Source organism: Cygnus atratus, chromosome 22, assembly GCF_013377495.2.
Source record: "Cygnus atratus isolate AKBS03 ecotype Queensland, Australia chromosome 22, CAtr_DNAZoo_HiC_assembly, whole genome shotgun sequence".
In the NCBI taxonomy this organism is placed as follows: domain Eukaryota; kingdom Metazoa; phylum Chordata; class Aves; order Anseriformes; family Anatidae; genus Cygnus; species Cygnus atratus.
In genome coordinates, this window is record NC_066383.1 from 2381288 (window position 1) to 2406943 (window position 25656).

General features: G+C 53.5%; 1 protein-coding gene across 1 annotated transcript in view; it reads left to right on the top strand.

Annotated features, from left to right (window-relative positions):
- The first annotated feature begins 261 nt into the window (after positions 1-261).
- Positions 262-25656, top strand: part of NTM (neurotrimin) — a 326258-nt gene continuing 300863 nt past the window's right edge. Inside the window, exon 1 of the mRNA XM_035555717.1 lies at positions 262-337. Within this exon, the coding sequence (XP_035411610.1) occupies positions 262-337 (76 nt within the window). The remainder of the gene's footprint in view (positions 338-25656) is intronic.

The following is a 25656-nucleotide window of genomic DNA, read 5'->3' on the forward strand; positions in this document are numbered from 1 at the left end:
CCCCCCCCTTTTTTTTATTTTTATTTTTTTCCCTCCCCCACCCCGCGGCGCGGATTTTTTTTTTCCCGATTTTTTTTTTTTATTCCCCCCCCCCGTTCCCCCCCCCCCCTTCTCCCCCATCCCCTTTTCCTTCCCCGCTTCCCCCCCCCCCCGCCCTTCCCCGAAATCTGCGCTCCGCTCTGGGAAACGCTGGATTTTAAACCTCTCCCCGGCAGGCAGTGAGTGGGGAAGGAGGGGGGAGAAACGCAGCCCGCGGTGAACATGGCCCAGGCGAAAATGCAGCACCCCGTCTCTTGGGTGATCTTCGCCGGGATGGCCGCACTCCTCCTCTCCCAAGGTAGGGCCGGGCGGGGATGCTGCGGGGGGTGCAGCCCCAAGGAGCCGGGGGGGGGAACCCGCGACCCCCCTGGCAGCATCGGGGGGGAAAGGCTGGGGGAGGGCGAGAAGCCCCCAGAAATAAGGGGGGGGGGTCCCCAGCCTGATGTTAAGTTGCAGGGGTGCGGATGCGGGGCTGCGGTGCGGTGGCATCACCCTCTTCGTGCCCCCTCCCCCCCTTGGGGTGTGCTGGGAACTTCTCGAGCAGCACCCCCCCCCCCCCCCAGTGCTCAATTTTATTTTATTTCATTTTGGGTGGTGCCAAATGACTCTGTCATCTCCGGCAGCTCAACTTAGTTCCCGCAGGAGCGATGCATCCAACAGGCGGGGGGGTAAACGGGGTGTCGGGGCCCCTCTGTGCTGCCCCCCCCCGCTTTGCTTTGCCGGACCCGCTTGCAAGGTCGTCCCAAAAACTCGGTGCAGCCCCGAGTCCTGCCTGCCCTGCCCCGGGCTGGGGAGTTGGGGAATTCGGTGTCTGGTGTGTCCCGGGTGAGCTCTGCTGGTCCCCTCCGTCCCCTGGGGATGATGCTTAAGGGGGCTTTCCAAAAAAAAAAATAATAAAATAATAATAAAAAAAAAATGTTAATATTAAAAAAGCGAGGGGGGAAGGAGGAGATGTGAGCTGGCCCCAGCTGGCCGGCACTGCCGAGCCTGTCAGCTTGCGTTAGTCTCCTCGCAGCCATCTGGAGGGGCTGTGGGAGTGGGGTTACCTCCGGGGGGGGTGTGGATGGGGCCGCATCCTGCACCGGGCTGTCTGCAGGGCTGGGGCTGGGAAGGGGAGAGGCAGCCTGGGCTGCGCGCCTGGTGCTGGGGATGGATGGTCCCGGGGGTGCTGGCTGCCCTGGGGGACATTTACAGGGTGCAGGCAGCCCTGGGGGGGGGGGGGGGGGGGGGCGTGGGGGTCAGCCTGTGCTGCTCCTTTTGCATGAGGAGGGGGATTGCAGCAGGGGCCAGTCTGCTCTGTGCTGCCCTGCAGCCTGCTGAGGGGCGGGGATGGGATTTAGGCACCCGCACGCCCGAAGCAGCCCTGTCTGGTCCCCCTCCATCAGCTGCTCTGCTGCGGGATCCCAGCGGGGCGCGAAGCCCCCATCCGTGTGGGGCTGGGGGCCGCTGTGCCCCCGCGGCTCGGGGGGAGATGGCCAGCAGCAGCCCCGCGCTCAAACTTCTCTCTCCTGGGCAGGCTGGGCCCGCTCTTGCGGAGAGCCACCCGTGCCATATCGACCGGCGCGGGCTGCTTAGCATGCACAGCACACGCCGAGGCATTTCTCCTCTTCGCCTTCCTCCCGCTCGCCCTCCTCGAGCTCCCTCCTGCTCCATGGGTTGCGGCTGCCTTCTCGCGCTGCTGGGCACGGCGCCCCGCTCCCAGGGGGTTCCCGGGGCTGGGAGCCCTGCTCCCCGCTGCTGCCACCTCCGTGGTTGGGTGGTGGGGAGCTGGGGCTCCCCCGGAGGGGTGGCCGTCGGTCCTTCCCCCCCTGCTTTCCCTTGTGCAGAATCTGTGCCTTTTAATGCTTTCTCTTGGCTTCCTTGCAGCCTTATTCTCTGCCTCTGCTCATCTCTCACGCTTCTTCCCTCTGCTTCCATCAAAGCTTGCAGATCAAAAAGTTGATTTTTTTTCTTCTCCTTGATTTTTATTCCCCTCAGCAGCAGCAGAGCGGCTGGGGGTGGGGGGGAACAGGCTGCCTCCCCAGGCAAACATCCTCCGTGCCCCCCTGCGCCCAGCCGTGCCGCGCAGGAGCGATGTGGGTGCCACAAGTCCCTGAGTCACTGCCGGGGTGGGGGGAAGCTGGGAGCTGCATCACAGCGTGCCCTGGGGGGGGCCAGGGCAGAGCTGGGGGGTGATGGGGAAAACACGGCACAGGGAAGCACTCAGCAGGGAGAAGTTTGGGTCTTTTTGGGGCAGGGAGGCATTGGGTATGCTGGATTGTCAGTGCTGCATGGTTGGGGGGAAGGAGATCCCCCCGGGAGGACTTCTTGCGTAAGTGTGTGTACAGGAGTCATTTGAAGAAAATAAACTTCCCAGCCAAAATAATTTTGCTTTTTAGCAAAAACTTTCAAAGCAGGATTTGAGAAACCAGGGGCCGTTCAACCCCAAAGGTAATACATAGGATCGAGTCCGTGTGCGCGTTGCTGAAGATGAAAGCAGCCGGGTGCTGCTGCTTCGTGAGCCCTGCTGCCAGCCGCAGATCGTCTTGCATTTTTAACTTTTCTGTCTGGCTCCGTATACAAAAGTGGAACTGTTTTGTGTTGGAAAATGTGAAAATTATCGTTGTGCAGGAAAAAATAAACTGTTTTGCACAAATCTACTCCAAACGGCTCAAGAGATCTGTGCTGCCCTCTGCAGCAGTTTATCAATACTCCAGGTCATTTACCTTTTTACAGCCAAACAAACAATAAGAAGAGTGGTTCGTGAGGGTGCTTGAGAGTAGAGAGGAGCATGAAGTGGGCTAATTCATAGGTGCTTGACCATCTGTATTTACGCAAACATCCAAACATCCATAGGTCGTCCAAGTTTTGCAGCTTTCCTGTGTTTCTTCCTTTTTTTTTTTTTTTGGAAAGGTGTCCCTGAAATAAGGACTGGTGGGTGTTGAGTCCTGTAGGTGCTTCCAAGAGATCCCCAGGTGTTGGGGAGCAAGCCCCCTTTGGCAGCACAGCTCCTGTTCTCTTTGTGGAGCTCTGATGTTTGATACAAAGCAGTGGCAATGAGCATTAGAAGTTCAAGGACCCATCACTTTCTCTTCCCTCTTTCCCTGTTTTAGATTATGGGAGTGCTCTAGTGTTTTCCTGGTGTCCCTTGCTCCTAACCACCTGGATTTCTTGAGGAAGGGGAGGGCTTGTGCAAAAATCCCACCCCAGCTCTTTGGAGGGGGAAGAGAGAAGAAAACTCCTCGCTCAACCGTGCTGAGAAGGATTAACCAGGCTAAAAGGTCATAGAAGATTTAGCTGGGCCTTTAGCATCCATAAGCCAAGAATTATGGGAAGTTGATTTCCAAATTAGCATAAAGACCTTATTCTAATAAGCATAAGCGCTGCAATAGGTATGTAAAACAACAGCATATGTCAACAGCGTATGCTGAGCGCTCCTCGTTTGAAAGAATCATTTGCTCCCTCGGTGTGGCGGGGTTGCAGATAACTCATGAGCAGCACCACGGGCTGGGTTTATGTGTGCTTGGAGGGCAGGATTTGGCCTGGGGACATGTCCCTAGGGAGGAGAAGGATTTGGATGCGGGGGGCTGCGCGTCGGAGGAGGACTTTTTCTCCACGGAGGCGGGTGGGAAACCTTCTGGCAGTTCGTGCAAGAAGGTAATTGCACTAATGAATGTGTATAAGAAAAATTATGTGTATCGACGTCTTTCTGTGAATACCCAGATTTATTGTTCCCCGGGGGAAATATTAGATGTGGCTTCATTGGTGGTTAACAGTTACCATGTGGGTCAATAAAACGCGATATTCACCCCCCAACAGCAGAAAATAGCTATTTAATAGGTAATAACAGCAATAATCAATACCTACATGATTAGATAACCCAGTTATATGCAGTACATAAAAGGAGGGGAATGCGGTCTGGGTACTCAATGGCCTGGTTTCGAGCGTTGCCCAACATCTGTCACTCTTGTTGATTTTAACCGGAGCTGTAAGCAGGTATCCGGCACCCCTGGAAATCAGGCCACCGCATGGAATTAATTGGCACATTTTTAGGACTCAGCAGAGTAAACAGGAACCCAAGCAGACCTTTGCCATGAAAAGGATGCTTTTGAAAGCAGGCTGCATTGCGCAAAACCCTGGGATGGCACCGGGAGAGCTGGGCTGGCGCTCAGGGTGTTGGTGGGGTTGGTGGCTGTGCCGTGGGTGCTCCATGCAGCTTCGCAGGGGAGATTCCTCGTGCAGACCTTGTTGCTTGCTTCTTTCCGTGCACGGACACGGATCTCTTCATGCAATGGTGGGCTGGGTAGCAAAGCTGTTTGGGTTGCTTTGCACCACATATACGGGGAGATTTCATCATTAAAAGAGTTGTAATTTGTAATGAGATGGGTTCTGGTGCAGTGTGGTGGGGAACTCAACCTAGGGTTGGTTCATGCTGTAGCTACAGCAGCATTTAGGAGCCTCAGTCATCGAACAGAGATTGGGTCATGCTAGGTGCTGTGCACAAAGCTCCTCTGGTGCAGCAACCGTTTCTGAAGCATCTTTGGGACCATCCCAGCCAGCCCAGCCCAGGCTTGTCTAGCCCTCTTGCCCCCAGTTGGCCACACTGGGTGCTCTGGAGGATGCAACCAGTTTTGGGATGCCCCGAAAGCACTCTTTTCCTTATCTCTGTAGGCATTTTGACCATCACAGTAACCCTGGCTCATGGTTTTTTTCCATCTGCCTGTTGTGCGAGCCCTGACTCATACTTATGAGACAAGTGCATTCAGTGTTCCCAGTGTCTGCTTCGTTTATTTTCCTTGCTGCTTTTGCTTAAAAATGTCCATATTTGTGGTCCCCCTCCCCAATTTATTTTTTCCCTATGGGGAAAAATGGATCAGTTGACAGATCTGGGTCAAGTCAGCAGGCAGGGCTCGCTGTTTTCTGCAACAAACCGAGGTGGAGGGGGATGGCTCAGCAGCTGCTTCCAGCAACTCGTGGTCAGCCTGGCGAGGTGGGCTCCAGCCCTCCCCACAGCACACAAAGCACCATATGGGGACATCTTTTTGGCTGGGGGATCAGAAAAAAACTCTTCTGCATTTGTCTTTCCTTTTTGAACTTCAGAATTGGCAGGAGAGGGCAACGTTTTCTTTGCTTGTTCCCCAGTCCAAGGGGTGCCTTCCTAGGGCAAAGCCCTAAAGAGGATAAATGTGATTTTTTTCAGTGTTGCTGATAGTACTTTGATGTGCGGTGGCAAATCTCCTGTCACTCGGTGGGACCAAGCCATGATCCGTCTCAGATGTTCATGGCAAAGGCTTGCAGCTGCCTCGGAGCTGCGACTTGGACTTGAGCTCTTGGTTTCAAACAGGGGCCAAGAGGAGCAAGATGCCAGGTTTTGGGATTCTGCACTGGAAGCCCGAGCTGTGCTGCTGTCTCCCATCATCAGTCAGCATCCTGTACCTCCACGCCTGCAGCTTCTCATGCCTTTAGTAGCTTTTATAGGCAAAAATAATAATTAAAAAGCCCTCTGTGAACACATCCCTTGGGACACCCTAACCCCGGGGCCATTCTGCAGGTGCTGCATCCCGCAGGCATCGCATGCCCTGTGCTCCTGGCACGTTGGGAGCTGCAGCTGCGGTAGCCCGGAGTTGCTAGCTGTCTCCCTCTTCCTTCCCGAAGCACACGCCTTGCTCTTGGTTAATAATAAATCAGAGGTGCTGCCTTCACCGTGCTCTCTTATCTCCTGCCAAGAAGGATATCATGGATTTTTGATGCGCTTACAGTTAATATGTCCGATGCTGAAAGCTGTTGTAAATTAATTGACCCTTCGACCCCCTCGTCCCTTTGACTGTTCCCACTAAAGACAATGTTCGCTTCTTGGCATCCTCCCCCCTTGCTTTCCCTTCCTCCGACTCCTCCACCTCCCACCTGCTGAGCAGGGGAGCCCAAAGAGGCACGATGCAGCCGAGGAGTGCGGCTCCGAGCAGGAGCAAAGCCCTTGTTAGCGGGCACCCTATGTGCAGTGTTGGATTTTTTCCTTTCAAACACTGGGGAGATGCTGATAGGAGCTGGCCCAGCTTCTGCAAAGCCCGTTCCCTTCCTTGGGTGGTCTAACATAAGGGTGCCAACTTTCCCCTCTTCTGTCTGGCCTGCGTTTGCCTTGGGAATGGGGTCTTTCCCCTACTGTACATCGCCAAGCCTGGAGAAGCCTTGGTTCAACTTGGGAAGGAGCCTGTAGCACCCCAAACCCTCTGCCTGCCGTGACTCGTGGTGGGAAACCACAGCTGCTAAGAAGTAGGAAGCACCACTGGAAAATATGTAGTACTCGAAATGAAGCAGAGTATTTTTTTTTTCCATTCCAAAACAGGGCGATGGCAAATTCCCAGTGACAGAAAAATCTGGGAAAACTAAGGATTGATTTGAAGTATTTTTGTTCCGTTTCTGAGCTTACAGAAGCCTATGTACAAAGTTGTGAAGTTATTTCAAGCGAAAAAAAAAAAAAGCAATCTGAAGGCGGTATTCCAGCACTATCAAAAGAGCCTCAAGTCTCGAGCGTTGTTGCATTTTTTATTGTTATTTCTTCAAAACAGATCCTCTGCTAATGTTTTGATTTTTGTCAGCAGCAGCATTCTTGATTTAAAGACCTGGTTTGAAAGCCAAATCCAACCCGCCTCGTTGGAAGCCCGACAAGCACTTGAAGTGCAGCAGGGTTCATTAATGCCCTAATGTTATCTCGCCCCGTAAGCGTGCCTTTCCCCCCCCCCCCCCCCCCCCTCTTTAGGAGGCTGTCTGGTGAACAACGCTAAGTTCCTGGGTTGGTTTGGTTGTTTGCAGGCTTTATTCCCTTTCTGCAGGACAGATGGTATTTATAGATGAGAGGGTGCCTACACGAGACTTCTTGCGAAGTCAATCCCCAACGCCAGTGCCGGGGTTTTTGATATCGGGCCAAGGAGCATCGGGGCTGGCTGGCGAGGGGTGGATTTGAGTTTTGCCTGATGACATCTCTCTTAATGAAGCCCAGTTTGGAACGATGCTGGTGGGGAGTAGAAGCCACCGGAGGGGCCCGGGCAGCCGAGCTGTCACTGAATGCAACATTAAAAAATTTGTTTAATTTATTGTTTACCTTTTGTGCCGCTTTTCCGCGCGTCAGCGCTTCCCGTTGTATGTTTTCAGCTTCAAAACCTGCCGTCACATTAGCAGCCGGCTCCAAAGCCTCCAAATAATGCATAAACTATGATTATTCCTTCTGATCCACTTGTGTTTATGTAAATGGCGGGAAAAGCGGTTTTCAGCTTATTTCAGCAGCTTAAGGGATTCCTACCAAGCCTATTATTGAAAAATCAGAAAGTGAAAAGCAACTTCTGAGATGATGAAGTAGGAACTCCATGGCTGCGCTGCCTGCACGGGGCGCTGGGGGCTGCGCTACCCCGGGGAGTTCCCTCGGGATTTGGGACCCTCCTGCAGCAACAAGTTGGGGAGAGCCGGGAGAGGTGAGGTTAGCCAAGGAGGAGAGGAATGGGACGGAACGGGACCCGTGGACCCACGGAGGGGTTTGGGGTTGAAGGTGTGCAGGGGCATCACCCAGATGTAAAACCCATGAGGGGCTGGGTACCCGTGGCCGCGAGGGATGCAGGATGCGCACGGGGCAGCGTGCTGGGGAGCACCTGTGGGACCCTACCGTGAGCATCCCCACCTTGCACAAACCCTTTTATTCTACCCCAGAAGAGGGGCAGATACTGGGCACATCCCGCTTTAGGGCGCAGATCCCTCCAGCCTCCCCGGTGCCTCTCATCCCTCCTCTCCTGCTGCTTTCCTTTCTCCGTTCGGTCCCTTTCCCCCTTCCTTATGTTAATTTCCCACCTGAGCACCAAGTACTTTATAAATAGCAAATCTGAAATGAATTTCCTAGCAGCAATCATTATCTCCCTCGACAGCCATTAAACATTCACACAAGCAGAGCAAAATGACAAAGGGGATTGATTTTTACAGTATGTTGGGGGGGGAGGCAGGAGAAAGGAAATATGTTGACAAGGCTTTTTTTTTTCCTTCCCCCTCCTCTCTCCCCTCCCTTCCAGATCCTCTATCTCGAGGAATTTAAAATCACCCGATGACCTTTTTTTTTTTTTTTTTTTGGAGAGCAGGGTGGGAGAGGGCGAAGCTGGATATAAAAATATAAAAACACAATTTTTATTCCCTTATTCCCCTTATTCCCTTTGCCTTTAGCCCCTTGCAAGCCTCGTGTGCGACTGGCAAACACACCAAGTTAGTTCCGCGGCCCCGGCTGCGGAGATGAATATGTCAGAGCTAATGCCTGCAAAGACGGAGGGGTGGGCTGGGGGGGGCCCCATCTCCGCAGCCGCCTCAGCAGAATAAATGTGTTGATGCAATAGTTGGGAGCCGGCGAGCTGCTGCCGTATGAGGCACTGTAGCTGAAAATTTAACTTTGATTTCAATTTTCATATTTGTCAGCAATAATTAGATTCAAGAAATGTTTTTGCCGCTGTTCTAAAATACTAATAAGTAGGAGCCTTTGTAGTATGGCTAATGGAGTCTTTTTTTTCCTAGTGGGCTAGAAAAATTCCATTAAAGGGGAAAGTCATACTGTATTACCATGCTTCAACATGCATTGACTTCACCTCTATGGTAATGTCTGTGCTGGGAGACAGCGGGGCTCGCTCCCAGCCGCAGAAATGGGGCTGGCATCCTGCTTTTGGCGTATAGGACTTCCCAGGGAGTGGGCAGGGGTGCTCTTTTTTGGGGTGCTTTTTTTTTGGGGGTGGGGTTGCTCTTTTTGGGGCAGCTGGAGGCTTTCAAAGCACTCATAGGATACCGTTGAGGTAGCCTGGCTCTCTTCCTACCAGCTTACTTCATTGCTTGGTTTTGGTATTGCAAATCCCCTTGGGATTTTTGAGGTTGGATCAATTAGGGGTTTCCCCTTGCTGGCTCTGCCATGCTCTTCCAAAGGGAAACTGCCTCTTCTCCCTCCTCACCCCTCGTTTTGACTGCTCTATGGATTTCCCCGGTGGCGTGTACCAGATTTTATCCCCGAGCAACGCTGTAAAATAAAGAGTGATTAAATTTGCTGGCGATATGCACAGCAAATGGGGGAAGCTCTAAGTTGTGTCATTCTCAAGTTACTTCAGCCTATTAAGCAAACAAAAGCACTTGTGGAGTGAGAAATGAAAATGGCCAACACGGCCCGATTAATCCTGGATGTACAATTCCATTAATAAGTCAGCTTTTAATAGTGGCTCTTTCCAGGAGCTGCTGGGACCAAGAATTGATGTATTTGCTGTAATTGTATTGCAACTAATAGGATATGAAGAAAATTGTATGGAGAACCTGTTCTTTCGCCACCGTTTTCCAATCCGCTGAAATAATGCCTTCCTCTGGAAGAGCCCAGCAAGGTAATGATACTTAAATCTAAATAGAAACAGGGGTATTTTGCATTCTGGTGCAGGTGGTTTGGGCTGGGTGATGGAGTGTGGATGCAGGGAGCCTCCGGGTGGATTTTCTGGGTGCCCTGGCATGGGGCTGCCCCCCTGGCATCTCCCCAGTGCCTTTTGTTCTCTGCGTGGGCAGCAAGAGGGGACTTCGCTCTGCGGAGTCGATGCGGTTCATTGGGAGAGTTCATTAAGGAGCCTGAAGCCCTCACTCAATTCATCCTGTGTATTTATTCAGCTCCTGGATAAATAGGCTGGGCTCAGCGCTCCGGGGACTCCGACACGCTGCTGGTTCTCATTTTGCGCCGAGCTCCCGCGGTCGCGCCCGGGCACAGCTCACCTCCCGCAGCCTGGGGAGCACGCACGGCATCCCCTGGGCGTTTGGGGAGGATTTGGGTTTTTATCACCAAGCATCCCGCCGAGGGCTCTCGCAATAGCAATGCGGCTAGCGGGAGCGTGGCACTGCTGCTCCTGCAGCGCTGCAAAGCCCGGGCAGGCTGAGCGCATCCCAGCAAACGCGCAGCAGTGCCCTGGGACGCAGGGCCCTGAAATATCTGTGCAATTGCAGAATAACGTGCGTTAAGGCAAAGGAAATGTTAAGCCAAGAGCTGACTGCTTCAGAACGCAGGCAGCCGCTGAGGATTGCAGCCGTTCCTTTGCTAATGGGCTGGGGAATTTGGAGAAGTTCGCAGCCGCTACTTGTCTGTGCATCACTGCCGGTCACTGGTTCGGGGCTGTTTGTTTTTCCCTCTTCCTCCCTATTTGTATGCACGCTCTGACCCTTCTTTGGTAGCAGGCTAGAGAGTAAATATAAAAGGGGAGTGGAAAAAAAAAAAGCCAAGGCACAGTTCAGCTTAAATCCCCAAGGAAACAGATGCAATTGCCTTACAGAAATGGCTCCAATAAGGCCAGAAAGGAATATTGCTTCTATAGCTTTTGGGATATAAAACATTTAGGAAATGTGATTGACTGGCAGGGCCTAATTTATCATTTACCCATTTCCCTCTCTCCATCCTCGTATCCACCCAAACACAGAAGTGTGCTCAGATGGCCTCGCTTACACTTTTCCCTTTTGGTGTCTCTCCTGCATGTAACACACGTGCAAACCGACATTTCCTTGCACGCTGACGTGTGCACATGTGGGCACACATCCCGCTGTGCTCCTGGCTCCTTGTCCCTCTGCCTGTGTCATGGATTTATCATCATTCTGCTAAGCACTAGAACTCCTGTGGCTATTTATAATTAATGCTCAGAAACCTGCCAATCCATTTAATGACACTAGGAGGTCATGGCCTCCCTTATAGCTTCCCATTAATCATCATTAGAACAGTTCTGGGTTTTTTACATTCTTTTTAAATGTTAATTCACCTTTATAATGCTCCTTTCAGCTATGACTGTAAAGGGAGACTCTGTAGTTACTCCAGACTGTCTTGCAAGTGTGTGCAGGTGAAAGGCGCAGTGGGACAATTGCACTTGATAAAGTCTTTTGGATGGCTCCCGCTGGAATGAATTACACTCACAAACTCTGCGAGATGGGATTTCTTCACTGCCCTCTGCTGCCTGCTCCTCGCAGCGATGCTGGCACGGCTCCCTCCCTTGTGTCTCCATCTCTCGGGTACCACCGAGCCCGTTGTGATCCCTCCCCAGCCGCAGAGCCCCGTGCACCACGGGGGAACAAGCAGCGAGGAGGTCCCGGAGGGGAATTGCCAGCTCGTCGATGCTGACACGGAGCTTGTTCGGCGCCGGGGGCTTTGCTAGGCAGCTGTGGTTGCGTTTGGGCAGGTCTTTGCTGGGCGACTTTGGTTTTGGCTCGTCCACAGCTTGGTTTTATGGGGTTGTGGTTGCGGTGGCCACTTGGTGCCTTGTGGAGCGTTGCACTCGTCCATCCTGAAGGTTAAGAGCCATCCCAGAGAGCAGGAGGCGTGGGGCTGTGCAGTGGTGAGCCCGTCTTTCCCGCTGCCCCCTGGAAGTGGGAAGCCCCGAGCACTTTCCCCGTGTCCCAAAGCCCCCCTGTCATTGTCACAGCCCCCCGGTGCTCCGGGAGCTGATGCAACGGCACAGCAGAGGGGCCGTAACAGAGATGTCAAGCGGCAGCTTGGAGGAGTGAAAGCTCTGGGTGCAATCTGGTAGCTTTTGGCAAACAACAGCTCTCACACAACCCTCTCTTGGCTTGCTGCTGGAAGCTGTCGTCCCCTGTCTGAAGCCAATCTGTGCTTGCCATTAACGGGACCGGCTCTGAAGGGGTGCGTGTCTGATCCTGGTTCCAGCTCTGATGATCTCAGGAGGGGTCCCAGTGTGATGGGGCATGGCTTCGTAGCCCGGGCTCACTTCAGATGCAATAAAACCTGCGTGCAGCCGTGGGGACATCCCTGATGGAGCTCCTGGAGACATTCCCCAGCCCTGCATGCCAAGCACCGCTTGGCACACTCCGTGACCACCCCCTGCTCAGCAGGACAGGGCGAAGCACCCCCGGCACCACCCATGGGTGCCCCCGGCAGGGCTGGGGAGGCACCGCAGCCCCTCGCAGGCTTGGCTGGGTGCAGGTTTGTGCTGGCCTCGCTGCTGGCGGGCTGAGGGCTGCTGCTGCTCCCCCGGGGAGCCCTGGTCCTGGTGGGAGCTGAGCCCGGCCCCGCTTCTCCGAGTAAATACGCCAGCAGCATTTGGCTTAATGAACTGTGGCTTTTAATAAATGGCTCTTATCTTGCTGAAGTGCTGCTAAATTGTCAGGATTTAAAATTAGCCTAATAGATTTGCGGGCGATGTTTTATTCACTGGTTAGTTGGAAAAAGACAGGGAGAGGGGGGAGAGAGATGGCTCCACCCAGCTCTCCCTGAATTATACAACAGTTATTTATTTGTTTGGGCCGAAGGGGAAATGTTCTGGATTAATGTGCGATGCCTCAGCACCTGACTTAATGAGAATTTAGAGACCTATCCCAAACTGATAGTCTCCAATTAATCACTCAGTGGCCCCTCTGCTCGGCTGTCCCTGGAATATATTTTTCACGCTGGGGTTGGGTTGTGGCACCCACTGCTGCCTGCCGGGAGGTGCGGCTCTGTTTCCTTTGGCTGGGTGGATTTTGGGTGCTGTGGCTTCCAGGACCACTTCTTGCAGGTTCGGTCCGTGTTGAAGAAGAGCCCCTGTGTCCGTATAGATTTGGGTGCTCTTGGAGCAAATTTGAGCTGGGCCTAGCTCAGCTTCCGATGCGTCCCAACAACTCGGGCAAGTTTCTGTGTGCCTTTATGCCTTTTGGCAACGCGGAGCCAGTTATGATCCTGTTGACAGTTTGGAGACATATGGAGGATCAGGACAGAAGAGTGTTTTATAATGGAGTAATATGGGATCTGGTCGGGATGAAGGATGCCAGGGAAATGTCAATCACTATCATTACCCTAACAAACTGCTGTACCTGCTGAGATAATAATAATATTAAGCAATTATATAGCACCTAACAAGCTCAAACAGCACAGACGGTAGCTAATTAAATCTCCCAAGACTTCCTCTGGGTGGGTGTTTTCCTAAAAGCGTGGCCCGGCTTCCGCACACAGTGTTTTGTGTGACGCTGGGTGCACTTCTGCCCCACTTCACAGGTAGGGAAAGTGGAGGAAGGGATCGGCCCTGCTGGAAATCCTCGTCAGCAGGCAGTCGTGGCACGGCGTTGTGCTGGCTCTGCTTGCAGGAGCCCTTTGTGGCCTTGGCTAGATGACCCAGGTTGCAAAAGATGCTTGGATGCTGCGTGCCCGGGTGTGCTCGCTGCTTGTCCTTCATTAAATTGGGGAGTTCAGGTGCTGGGCGTCGCATTGAAAATACAGCCAGCATCCCTCGATGGTACAGAAGGTTTGCAGGGCTGCATGGGGAGTGTTGCATTTTGTCCCAGGTGCTGTCACTTCCCCCTTGGTTCATCCTTCCCCTGCCCAACCTGCATCCCTCTTGCCCTTGGAAAGCTTTGTGGCAGGCAGCACTTCCCTGCGAACATCCCAGGCTGGGCTGGGGCATGCGAGCTCGCAGCAGTCGAAAGGAAGACTTTCAACTTGTCCCCGCTCGTGCTCTCTTCCCCTTGCCCTTTCTGGAGAGCAGCGGGTGGAACGACGCGTGGCCGCTCGCGCCCAGCCGGGATGCTCGACCCTGCGCGGCGAGGCAGCGGCCTCCCTGTGACTTTGGGAAGGTCAGCGTTTGTGTCTGAAGTGGGGCCGGTAGTGGCAGCGCGTGATGCACGGTGTCAGCCATAAAGGAAATATTGTATATAAAAGATAAGTTTTTCCCTTTCTTGTGGCAGAGGAACAAGGCGCTGGGTTCATTTCGCATTCATAAAGTCTTGCTTTGGAAACGCCTTTAAGTACTGCTGAGGGAGACTTGAAGGAGCGTGTTTGAGAGTCAAATGCACATCTCCTTGGGCTCTCCTTTCATCTGCTTTAAAAAACACAATCTCTTTTTTTTAATCTTTTTTTTTTTTTCCCCTCTGTAAAAATACTAATCTTCTCCAACAGCAGCAGACACCCAGGGTGCAGGCGCTCAGCAATTAGTTCGGCGAACAGAACGAGCGGGGAGCGGAGGGAAGGGGAGGCTCAGCCGAGTGCAGGGAGGGAGGACGGCGAAACGCAGCCCGCTAATTAGGAGGCGCTTGGGGATGTGGGGCAGGGAGGAGGAAGGAGGACCTGGCAGGGAATTGGGGTCATGGTCTGGATGGGAAACCAAGTGGCGAAGGTGCCCAGGGAGGATGAGGTGTGGATGAAGCCCTGGCTGGCCTTCGGTGGGAGCTGTTGGCTGAGTCCTCTCTTGGCTGATACGGGAGAGGAGCAAGCATCCCTCAAGGGCTGGGCTTTCCCAGCAGGGATTTGTCACCTCGAGCTTCGCGTGGGTTTGGAAACCCCACGGGTGACTCCTGTTGTCATCAAGGGAGCTGCTCCTTCTGGCTGGGCCTGGGAGCACGGGGAGAGGGGGCGGCACGCGGTGCTGTCAGCTCCCGACCTTCCTCCTCCTGCGAGGAGCCAGCTTTGGTGTGGGATGGGCAGAAGTGCAGCTCAGCCTTTTTTTTTTTGGCTGAAACTTTTCCTGTCCTTGAAATCTCTTCTCCTCCGCTCTTCACTTGAGGGAAGGGAATTTATTGCAATGAAATATGTTGTCTTGTGGCTTTTTATGAAAACAGCACATGTCACTGCCCCTATTTCCTGGAGCCAAAGGATGTGGCTGGATTTCAAAAAGAAAAGGGCTGGATGATTTCATTATTGCTAACAACTGTTCCCACAAAGATAAGGACAGTCTAATCACATTCCCTGTGCAGAAGTGCCAAGGGAACCAAAAGGGTACGTTTCCATTTGATTTTCTGGGTTGTCTTCTGCGGTTTGGTTGCCTCCAGTGCCTCGTGGTGCCAGAAGCAGGCTGCAGGGCCATCGTCGGGGGGGGACAGCACAGCTAGCAGGGTGCTGGTGTCCTGGAGCAGAGTGGCACTACGTGGGTAATAACCCCCTCCCTGGGGGAAAGGGGAGGGCAGGGTGGGCACAGAGAGGTGCCGGGGGCAGATTTTGGCCCCGTGTCATCGAATCGTGGAATGGCTTGGGTTGGAAGGGACCTTACAGTTCACCCAACACCAACCAGCTTTGTGTTGCGGGAGGGAGCTCTCTAGGCTTTGATTTGCCTCATAGGAAGAGATAGCATTGTCCTCTCCATCCTTTAATCATCTGAGGATGTATTTCACATCAATTGATCTATCTCCGTAGCCCTGAGTCTGCGCTGCCGTGGCGCGGAGAAACCCATTGAAGTCAGTGCTGTAAAACCGGTGCAAGCGGGGAGGGGATGAAGTAATGCTGCCTTCCTCTTCCTCCTCCTCTCCCTGCTTGCACGCCCTTGGCACTTCGGTGCTCCGCAGGGGCTCCCGTTAGCCCTGTTGGCGAGGAGCTGCGTTCGGCGAGCAAAGTGTGGCTCTCCCTCTGGGAGCACGGGGTCACTGCTTCGGGTCCCAGCAGCGACCACCCAAAGAGAAAAGATGACTTATAATTACATTCATAATTGAAAGTGATTAATGGTAGCAAAAGAACTTCAAGCGATTTCTTGTAATTAAATACTAATTTTAATTCCTTTGCAGTGCTGAGCACCATGTTTGCTTTACTGGCGGTATTTATGGCTGCGCCTTAGCATGTATTTTTAAGATATTAAACTGTGCGGAGTGATTAACGTTTTTTGTAACCGGGTAAACAAGTAAATATCAATTAATTTGTTTACTTTGTGCCTGTAATTAGCAATTACTATTTCATATTTTTGAGTATCTCCATTCTTGAGGATTTGTGGCTTTGAGTGAAAGCAGAGAAACCTTTGGTTACAAAGTTGGGGGAGACCTGGCCTCTGCTCCAGGTTGCTGTAGCTGGAAAAAAAAAAAAAAAAAAAGAAGAAGAAAAAGGAGGTAGGGAACGGAGGCAGCACATGTAAGGAAAGGAGGCAGCACATGTAGGGGAAGGAGGCAGCACATCTGCAGGGGCCGGGGCTGGGAGAGGGCTCTGGGGATGAGCTTTGAGCCTGCTGGCAGCGAAGGCTCCTGCGGGGGCTTGGTGCGGGAGGGAGGGAGGTGGCTGCGCCTGGCAGATGCTCGGTCTCGAAGAATGGAAGTGCCACGAAATTGTCTGCTTCTGCCAGCCTGTTGCTGCCTGGCAGGGACACCTCCATGCTGCTGGGGAGCCCACCAAGCAGGCAGGGCACGTCCTGGGCACGGAGCTGCCAGTGCCCCGGAGAGCCGCGGCGCCCTGCTCCAGCACACAGCGTCACGGAGTGTGGGTCTGTTCATGGCACAGAGCCTCCACGCGGCCTCTTTCCAAGCACTGCGAGGTGTAGGTGTGCTCGTGCTTTTCCCGTGCCTTGACAAAGTTATTTTCAGATGAGCCGGGCTGGGAATCGCTTTCCTGAAAACTCGGTCCTGCTCGCATAGCAACACACCGGGCCAGAAAGCACTTGATGGAAACCGTGTCTTTTCCTCACCGGTTCCTTGATTCCTTGCTAATGCTTTTCATTCCCTCTTGCTGCTTGAGAGAACTGATCGTCTGATTAAATTAAGACAGACACAAAAGCAGCTGGCCTGCCAAAGCCTAGGATTTTATTAAAAATAATATTGTTTACAGAGTTCTCTCCTTTTATGGCACATATAAAACAGCGTGTTCCGCCCGAGCAGCCGGCAGGCTCGCCGCAATTTACCCGGGAAGAGGAAAGAGATGGAAAGACATTAAACCTTGTCTTGATGGAGAGCAGGGAGGGCATGGAGGAGAGGGAGGTTGGGGAGAAGAGGCAGAGCGCATCTGTGAGAGCAAATGAGAGGGAAGGGAAGGCGAGGAAGGAAGCGGCGGAGAGCCAGGATGGTTCCCTGCTCCCTGCCTCCCCTTCGCCTCTTGTGTACCTGTGCCGAAATGAAGCATCCGAAATGGAGAGAGGTTGTGGAGGGGAGGAGATAAAGCAGGTCAAAGAGCCTCCAAAGCCTTCACCTGCATGGGGAGGAGAGATGTTTGCCCTCCTCGTGGTATCTGTGACCCGTCCTTGGCTCCTGTGAGGGCTTAGCGGTGTTGGTGCTTTTCGAGCCCTCGGGCACTGGACAAGGCTGGTGCTGGGAGCACTTCTCCTGTTTGCCCAGCACGCCAGCATCTCACCAAAGAGCCCTCCTGGCTCCTACATTATGTATTTGTGCTGCATTTGCGCTCCAAGGGTCTGCCAGGGGCACGGGGAGGGCGCGCAGGGTGCAGCTGGGTGCTCTGCTCGTGGCATGGGGCGCTGGCGGTAAGGCCAGGGGGCACGAAGGGGTTGCTCCAAGGTCGCTGAAGCAGCTCGAGACAGCTCCGAAACTTGAACCAGATCCCACGCCTCCCACACACCTGCGTGCTGGATAAAAGGGGTTCGTGGCTCATTTTGGGAGGCACGGGGAGGGGAGGGATGCGCGGAGGAGCCTTGCTAATGCCCCGCCGCAGGAGCGCCCTGCCTCTGCTCGGCTTTCGCTTTTTCTTTCCGTGTCTTCTGTTTGTTTGTTTGTTTGATTCGGTTCCAAATAATTAATTGTAAAAACCCGTGGCGAATGGTTTGAATGAAGGATGGATGGGTACTTTAATTAACTTGTGAAAGGATTATACACTTATGTTTTCAGTCTCCCTGACCCCAGCCAAAGTAACAAGGCTGGAACGTCCCCGCCAAGATCAGAGCGGGCTGGGGCTGGCAGAGCCCCGTGGACCACACTGGGAAGGTGTGATTGGGACATTAGCACATGGGGGCCACTCTTCCCCCTTCTAGGACGGGGTTCTGGGTCCGTTGGGACCCCGGGAGAAGCATTTCCCACCCCGCTTCCATGGTGTGCTGAGCCCCGGTGTGCTTGCCACCACCAGCCCCTTGTGCTGGCTCCACCGCGTGCTGGTTTTGGCACCTCAAAGGGGTCGGGTGCAGGTGAGGGAGGTGTCCCCGAGTTGTACAGAGCCTTTAGGGATTGAGCAGACCTGAGCAACATTTTGGGCTAATACGTACGAAATTTGGATGGAACCTGAGCGATCTGCCCTTTGTTTATAAGATGGTGATCCTACAAGCTTCTGGTGTCTCGCATGAAAAAGATGCTGCCTGCCTTCAGCCCCAGACCAGGCAAATTTCAGTCCTTGAGGCTGGCTGGGAGCGAGCTCAGCCTGCCTGTCTCGGGGAGCTGAAAGCACTGGGGCAGGCACTGCGGGATTGCCAGGAGAAGGGGGATCACAAGACGGAAAGGGGGCTTTGTGGTAGCCCCGGGTGGCTCCTTGCTAGCTCATAGGCACAAGATGGATGTCAGATCCTGTATCGATTCCTCCCTCTGAAGACAGGGGAAGGTTTGGGGCTATAGCAACAGGCGCTGCAGCCTTTGCAGCTCAACACCTTGCTGCCTTGTTTGTGACTTGCATCTGAAGAATTGCTGAGTAAGAAGCAGAGAAAACCTCTGAAGAAAAGTGCCGAGCTCCCTCCATCCTCCCAGCACCTCCATGTGCTATCCCAACAGCCTGTCCCCAACGCTGACTCCTTCTGATGGCATGCCAGCCTCTCAGGATGCTGCCGTGGGGTGACCGGTGCCTCCTGCACAGGCGTTTTCATGAGCAAACCAAACTGGGAGCCGATTCCAGCAGGAATAGCGAGGGAGCAGGGCTTGCAGCTCCACCGCTGCGTGGTGCAGGGTCGAATCCTCCTCTGCATGAGTCAAAAGGGCTTTGAATACCTCCGGGAGGGAGGGGATGAAGCTTGCACCGTGCCACTGAGTCACCCAGCAATTTCCTGTCCCCCCCAGTGCCCGGCAGAGCAAAACACTCCAGGTGGGAGCCTCGGCACTGCTGCTCCAACCAGGGCTGATTGGGCTGCAGCTTTCATGGAAAATGTATGAGCAGAAATGAATTTCTGTGCTGTACGTTGGATCAAAAGCTGTTTTGACTCTAAACAAGGCCTTTTTGGCCTTCCTTCAGTAGTGGTATCTGCCCCTGGAATCCTCCTCACTTATCGGTCCCTCGGCAAGCTGCTCTGTTTGATTGCTGATCTGCCTTATTATGTTTTTAAATGCGCTTTAATATTTTAAGTTTAGTGGCTCTTTTTTTTTTCTCAGGCCAAACTCCAGCTTCTGAAGTGCTGTACCTCTCTCCTACTTCAATGGGAGCCTTTCACATTTATCCCAAGGCGTAACATGGTCCTTACAGCGTTTGAAACGAGATGTGCTGATTAGAGCACCGCTCGGCAGCCACTGTCGCTGTTCTCCTCAAAGGACGGCTCTGAGAGGGGGCTGGAAGTTGGAGCTGGGAGCATTTCGGTGCTCAGCATGCCTTTTGCTGGGGCGTTGTGCTTGTTGGAGCTCTCTTCGAGTGACCTGGAAGCAGATGTTGGCTCGTAGGGTCATGAAGTGCCTTGGTGGGGCCGATGGGCTTGGTAGGAGGTCTGTGATGGGTCTGTGGGTCACGCCTGTGAGTATGTACGATGAGCTGGAGCAGGGAGGTGAACACACAAGGTCAATCTGAGTTCTTGCCTTGTTTTATTGTTGTTGTTGTGTATGTGTTTGTTTTCTTTTTAGCTAGAATGGTGAAATACCCGAGGACGCTGTTAAAAGATTGTTGCACCTGATATTTGAGGCTGAGAGTGCCTCTGGCCAGGAATTCAGTATTTTCAGTTCTTGCTGAAGCCAGCAACAACCTCAAATCTGTTATACATCCTTGGAGGTGCTCAGCACCCATTGCAGGAGGGTGCAAGCCTTGCACAGTGCTGTCTGATCGATGTCAGGGAGAGACGTGTGCCTGAGTGCTGCGGGAAGCGCGGTCAGGCCACTGTTCTGATCGTAATCGCTCCTCAGAGAGAGCTCCCTTTGTGGAACAAGAGTTAAGCATTTCGTTACGGGAATTCCTTTGCTTGTTTTGAGTTTTTTCCTCAACCTCATGGTCTTGGGGAAATCGTACCTGCCATAGGGAGGACGAGTGAGGGATGGGAGAGATGTTGCTGATGAGGGTTTGTGCTGCTGGTGCCTGCGAGAGGTACCTGGAGGCGCAGGATCTGTGCAGGGCTTGGCAGAGGATCAGCCACAAGTCCTGGCACTGACATGTTGTGCTCTTAGAAATGCCTTTCCTTCTCTAAATGCTTTCTTCCAGAGGATAAAACTTTAGGATGGTGGCGTCAGGTGGCAGTGGGTTGTCTGGAGGGCAGGGCTGTGCCCAGAGCTCTGCCCTGGTCTCTTGCTTGCTTTGGGCAGGTGGAATCAGAGCTGGCTTGGAGCTGGGTACCTACCCACCATGGTACCCCCTGAGCCTTCAGACCTTTGCAAAATGGATAAAAGCCCCTCCACACTCTGAAGTGAAGCCTTGAAATGAGGGTGATTGGTGGCTTCAGTCTGCAAAGATGGTCAGAAAACCTGGTGTGATGGGGTGGCCTCGGGAGACGTGCAGGACGTCGGTCGGTGTCTACAACCCAGCTGTCGGTTCTGGCCAAGCCTTTTCAGTCCTTCCCTTGCCAGGGCCCTTGAGTGGTATGAGAGAGGGGACAAATGAGTAACGGGGTGGTGACCTAAGATGGTGTGAGTTTGGAGGGTGAGTTTGTAGGCAGAGCCCCTGTAACTACTCGAACAGTGTAGCACCAAATACCCGTGGTGGGGGCATGGGGCTGGGGGCGGGCAGGGAGGAGAGGCAGTGATAACTCTATCCAGTGAAGCAGGTTGTCCCTGGAAATAGAACATGAATAAGTAATCCGGATAAATAATGGAGCTGTCTGAACTGTAACAATAAAGAATAAAAGTGCTGAGTGTGGCTTGCGGTGATTTGTGGGGTCACGCTGTCTGGACGGAGGCGCCTTTGCTCCCGCTGGTGAGCAGGTGCTTGCGGACGGAGCTCATCGGCGTCGCGGAGATTGCTGCTTGTACGGTGGGTGGTTGCGTGCCAGCGGGAGGAAATGGTTCATGGTCTGCTTCTTTGTCACGCTGCCGACGTGTTTGAGAAACCTGAAAGCTTGCTGTGTCTTAATCTGCTGCCGAACAACCTCGAAGCTTTGGGGCTAGGTGGGGTCCCACGCCTGGGACAACCTTCATGGGCATCCGTCTGAGCTGCTCCGTGGGATCGGAGGTGCTGTGGCTTCCTGGAGGCCTTCTGGAAGGGTTTCATGAGCGTGAGTGAAAGTTATGCCAAGTACCCACCCAGAACGTCTGCAGCAAATTAGGCTGCTTTCTTCTCCTGCCGCCTCTAAGGGATGTGGCAAATAATTATTCACCACTGCCTTCATATGATATTTATGTATGGGAAGAGTGCTGTCATGTCTTGCTCAGTCTTTTCTTCTAGAGACAAAGCAAACCCCAGCGCCTTTCATCTTCCTTTGGAGTTGTCTGCGTCCCTCACCCATTTCATTTCTATTCCGTGGACTAAGCCCGGCTTGTCCGTGGCTCAGACGTGCGCTCAGTCACGGCACATCAGTTACAGATGTGCCTCTACCCCTACGTGGTGGCAAAAACAGCTGAGATTGAGCCGAGGAGAAGGGGAACCCCCAGCTGTGGGTTCGGCAGACGATGAGTGTGGTTAGCACAGGCCAGCTGCTGGGTGGCAGCCCTCAAACCCCAGCGACTTCACCTCTACCTTCCTGAAAGCGTGACAACGGGGTCGGGATGGAGTATTGCAGCTGAGGCCTGAATTAAAGCTCCTAAATGGAGCAAAATAATCCTCCTTTGTCCTTCTTACAACGCTGGTTCCTCCTCCCGAAGCGCACCACGGGGCCCCGTCCGTGCTGGGTTTCCTACTGCTCGTGTTGGGTTTGGGTTTCCTACTGCTCGCTCCGGAGGCGATTTGAAATTCTGGTCCTACCCTCGGCGCGCTGCCAGTCCCTCTCCTCCTGGCTTGGCGTCGGCTGCAAATTTTAATAAGCGCGCTTGTGGCTCCATCATGCACGTTGTTAAATGCAAATGTCGAATAGAGCGGGGCTCGGGACGGGCCTTAGAGGGATCCCACTCTAGGCTGCCCTCCTCGCTTGGTCATAAATAATAGATTGAGGCTCTTTGAGAGCGCTTTGTCAACAGGCTGTTAGCCCTCCTCCTCGGCGCTTACATCCAGAGCGTGTTTCCTCAACTTTCCTTGCGGGGTGCCGTGTGGGACCAGCATCAGAAGCCTTATTAAAGTCATGGTGTATCATGTCTACAGCTTTCCTCTTATCCACCAAGTCTAGTTATCCTGTCACGGCGGAAATTAGGTTGGTTTGACATGATCTGTTCTTGACAAACTCATGTTGGTGGTGGTGGTGGTGTTTTTTTCTCGCTTTATTAAATTCTCAGGACTTACAAGCTGTGATAGTTTCATCGTTTGTTTTAGTATCTTCCCAGTGATTGAAGTTGAGCTGATTGCCTACAGCTCCCGGCTTTTTTTTTTCTTAAAGATATGAAGATTTCTTGCCCTTTCTGCCGGCCTCCGTGAGCTCTCGAAGAGCAGCGCTGGTGGCTCAGGGATGATTTTGCCCGATTTGTGAGCACACTCAGGACAGCTTCATCAGTCTCCTGACTTGTTTTTTTAACCCTCCAGCTCTGGCGTGCCTGCCTGCCTCCCTGCTAAGCATGTATTTGGGGCGATGTGCTCATGCTATGCCTTCCTTTCCAGGGAGGGAATCAAACACAGCCCTGAAGCTCCCTGCCACGTCCTTTCCCCTCCTGCTTGGTGATGGACCCAACCTTCCTTTCCCTCTTCTTTTTAACACATCCAGGAGCTGTCTTGGTTGTTCTCGTCTCGTGTCCCTCGCTAATTGAAACTTGTTTTGCATGTTAGTGCTGCTGACTTTATCCCTGGATGCTGTTGCTATTCTGTTATACCCAACCCCAGTTATGAGCACTTGTTTCTGTATTTTTTTTAAGGTTCCTTCTTTATTTCTAGGTCATTGAATGGCTCCTGATCAGCCGTAGCAGCCTCTCACTGTGCTTCCTATCTTCCCTTTGCATGGGGACAGCCTGCTATTGTGCGGGTAATACAGTCTCTTTCAGTAACTGCCAGCTCTCCCCTTCTTTGTACCTTAGACTATTTTCCCAGGAGACCCCATCCACAGCTTCCTGAATTTATTGAAGTCTGCCTTTTGGAGTCCATTATCCTTATTCCGCCGCTTTCTTTCCACCGAGTTGCAGACTCCATCGTTTCATCAGCCCTTTTGCCCAAATTACCTTCCCCTTGAAGCCAGCCGTGCGTCCTGACTGTGGAGCAGACCCAGCCTCGACCTTCCCCTGGCACAGAGCTCCCTTGATCACGTAACAGGGGCTCGAGGGACCGAATCCTGCCCTGGTGTGCGTCTGCTTTAGCCACTGTCTGTCCTGCTGTCTGTCCCATGGCTGCTTCTTGGTTTGGCAGGGACGGGGCAGCCAAGCCCTTGGCTCACATCCTCTCGGCGCTCTCCCATCTCGTGCCCCGTCTGGGTGACTTGGCTCTGAAATTCCAGGCAGCAGAGGCGGGCGAAGTGAATCCCACCCTCTGTAACTAAGATATGTGGGGGCCGGATTGACAGAGACCTTTAAATGTCAATAAAGCACTTCTGCCTGGCCTACAAATCTTCCTGGGGAGCTGACACGGGCTGCGGCAGTGGGCAGGGAAGTTGTCCAACCCCTGGGTGTCCATCTCGGAGCAGCCTCGTGCCCAGAAGAACCCCCTTTAGCAGACTGTTGCAAACCAAGGGGTCGCAGCAGGATGCACGGATGGTTGCTGGTGCAGATCCATCTTTTTATAGCGGTTTCGGTGGAGATAGCAGGGGGGAGTTCCCCTTCCTGGGGGGTTTGTGGTTGCTCTTTCAAGCAGGCTGTGGCAGCTCAGGCATGGCTTGTGCAGGGCTTGGATGCACACGCGGAGGTGGCGCAGGGTGGCTGGTGCTGTCAGGAGCCGCCCAGCAAGCGCTAGGATTGCAACAGCAGACCCTGTCTGAAATCCCTCAGGAAAGCAATCCCATCCACTTCAAGTCTAGCATGAGAATAAGGGCAGGCTTTGCCCCTCCAAAATTCCCCCACCCAGTTCCGCTTTGCTTTTGCAAAATGCCGGCAGCAAGCACAGCAGAGAGGTAAACGCTGCAGAAACTCCCAGCTGGTGGTGCCGGGGGTTTGGTGCAAAACACGGGGATTTCAGGACAGCGAGCAGGGCCGGAGCCCCCCGCCAGCTGCCTTCTGTCCAGATCGAGAGCGCGAGGTTTGTGCCTGCTTAGCCACGTGCGAGGGATGCGATTTGGCATCTGTTCTCAGCGGGGCCGAGCGCGGCGCAGCGGGGTCCCAGCCCGCCGACACGGCCGCGGGGATGCACGCAGGCTGTGTGACAGGCACGATCCCAAAACAGGCTGTTCTGTCCTCAACCTGTGCTTGGGGACACGTCACCGGCGTGTGGCCGCTGACAGCTGGGTGCGCTGCTGCAGGGGAGGCAGGGATGTGCAGGCAAGGGATTGCACCAAGGTAGAAATGCATCCTCAGGGGGCACAGACACTCAGGGACATGCCACGGTGCTGGCCAGCAGTGCCTGGGCGCTGGAAAATCAGCTGGGACCTCGCCCCTCTATGCGCAGGGGTCAGGGAGATGCGGTCCTTCCCAGTAGCCCACGAGGATATTAAATTTAATGTGTTGATGCCCAGAAATTATCATATTAGGGAAACACTCATTAATCTCCGTCTCCCTCCCTGGGTTTTATTGTCATCCCTTCTCGCGGGCCCTCCTCCGCCGTGCCTCTTGCTCCCAGCTCACGTCGAGCTCTCCCCACCCCGGTTTTGCCTCCCGCTCCTTCTCCCCTCCCGCTGCCCCCAGGGCAGCTCTGCAAAGGCTGCAAGCTCGGAGACAGGGGCAGAGCTTTTAAAATAGATCTAGATTTTATTTATGGCCATTTTTATTGCTTCGTAAGGGCTGCAAGAGCAGAAGAGCTGGTTGGTAGCTTGTGGCATGGGCAGGTGACAGACAGAGGGGCTGGCAAGTGCAGCACGGAGCGTAGGGATGCTCCTGCCGCTGCGCCTGGTCCTCAGCATGCAGCACGCATGCTCTGCTGCAAGTACAGCGTCCCCTGTCCTCCCCTCTGTCCAGGCACTCAATGAGCCAGGATTTCTTGCTTTCCCATCATGTGTAGGGTGAATTTTCCTATTCTGATGGGGAGCAGGCTTGCTTTTGCGCAACAGGGAGTAATAACTGGGGTTCCTGCAGCCGCGCTGGGCACGTCCCTCGCCTTGAAGTTTCCTGGCTGCGAAGCGTGTTGCTTTGTAGAAGCTGAGCAAAATAGGCTTCTTAACTTAATGAGTAAACTAATTTGTCAGGCGGGCGCTGTTCTGTTTCCCTCCGCAGTGCAGGTCCTCCCTGCCAGTGCTGCACATCTTGACATGCCCGTTACTGTACGGCTGGGAATAGCTTGGCCCCATCAGCAGGGCTGTAATTTGGCATGAATTTGGCTCCTTCCACACAAAGATTTTTTTGTTTAATAAAGCATAAGACTGAACAGTTTGCTCTCACTCGTAGGTTCTGAAATATGCATTTAATTTCGGCGTAATGAGGAAATTATTGCATAGAAAATGAAATGCCTCGCGACGGCTCTTCAGGACGGGGCTGCTGCGGGATGGGAGCCGCCGCAACAAGTTGGGCTTGGAAAATCTGGGGAGTGGGGGATGCTGAGGACCAGACCTGGAGAGATGGGGATGGAGCTGCGGGGCAGGAGGGAAGGATGCTCGTGGTGAAAGCCTGGGGTGGGAATGGCTGCAGGACAACGGAGTGAAGAGCTGTGCTGAGGAATGACATGAATTTTCCGAGTAT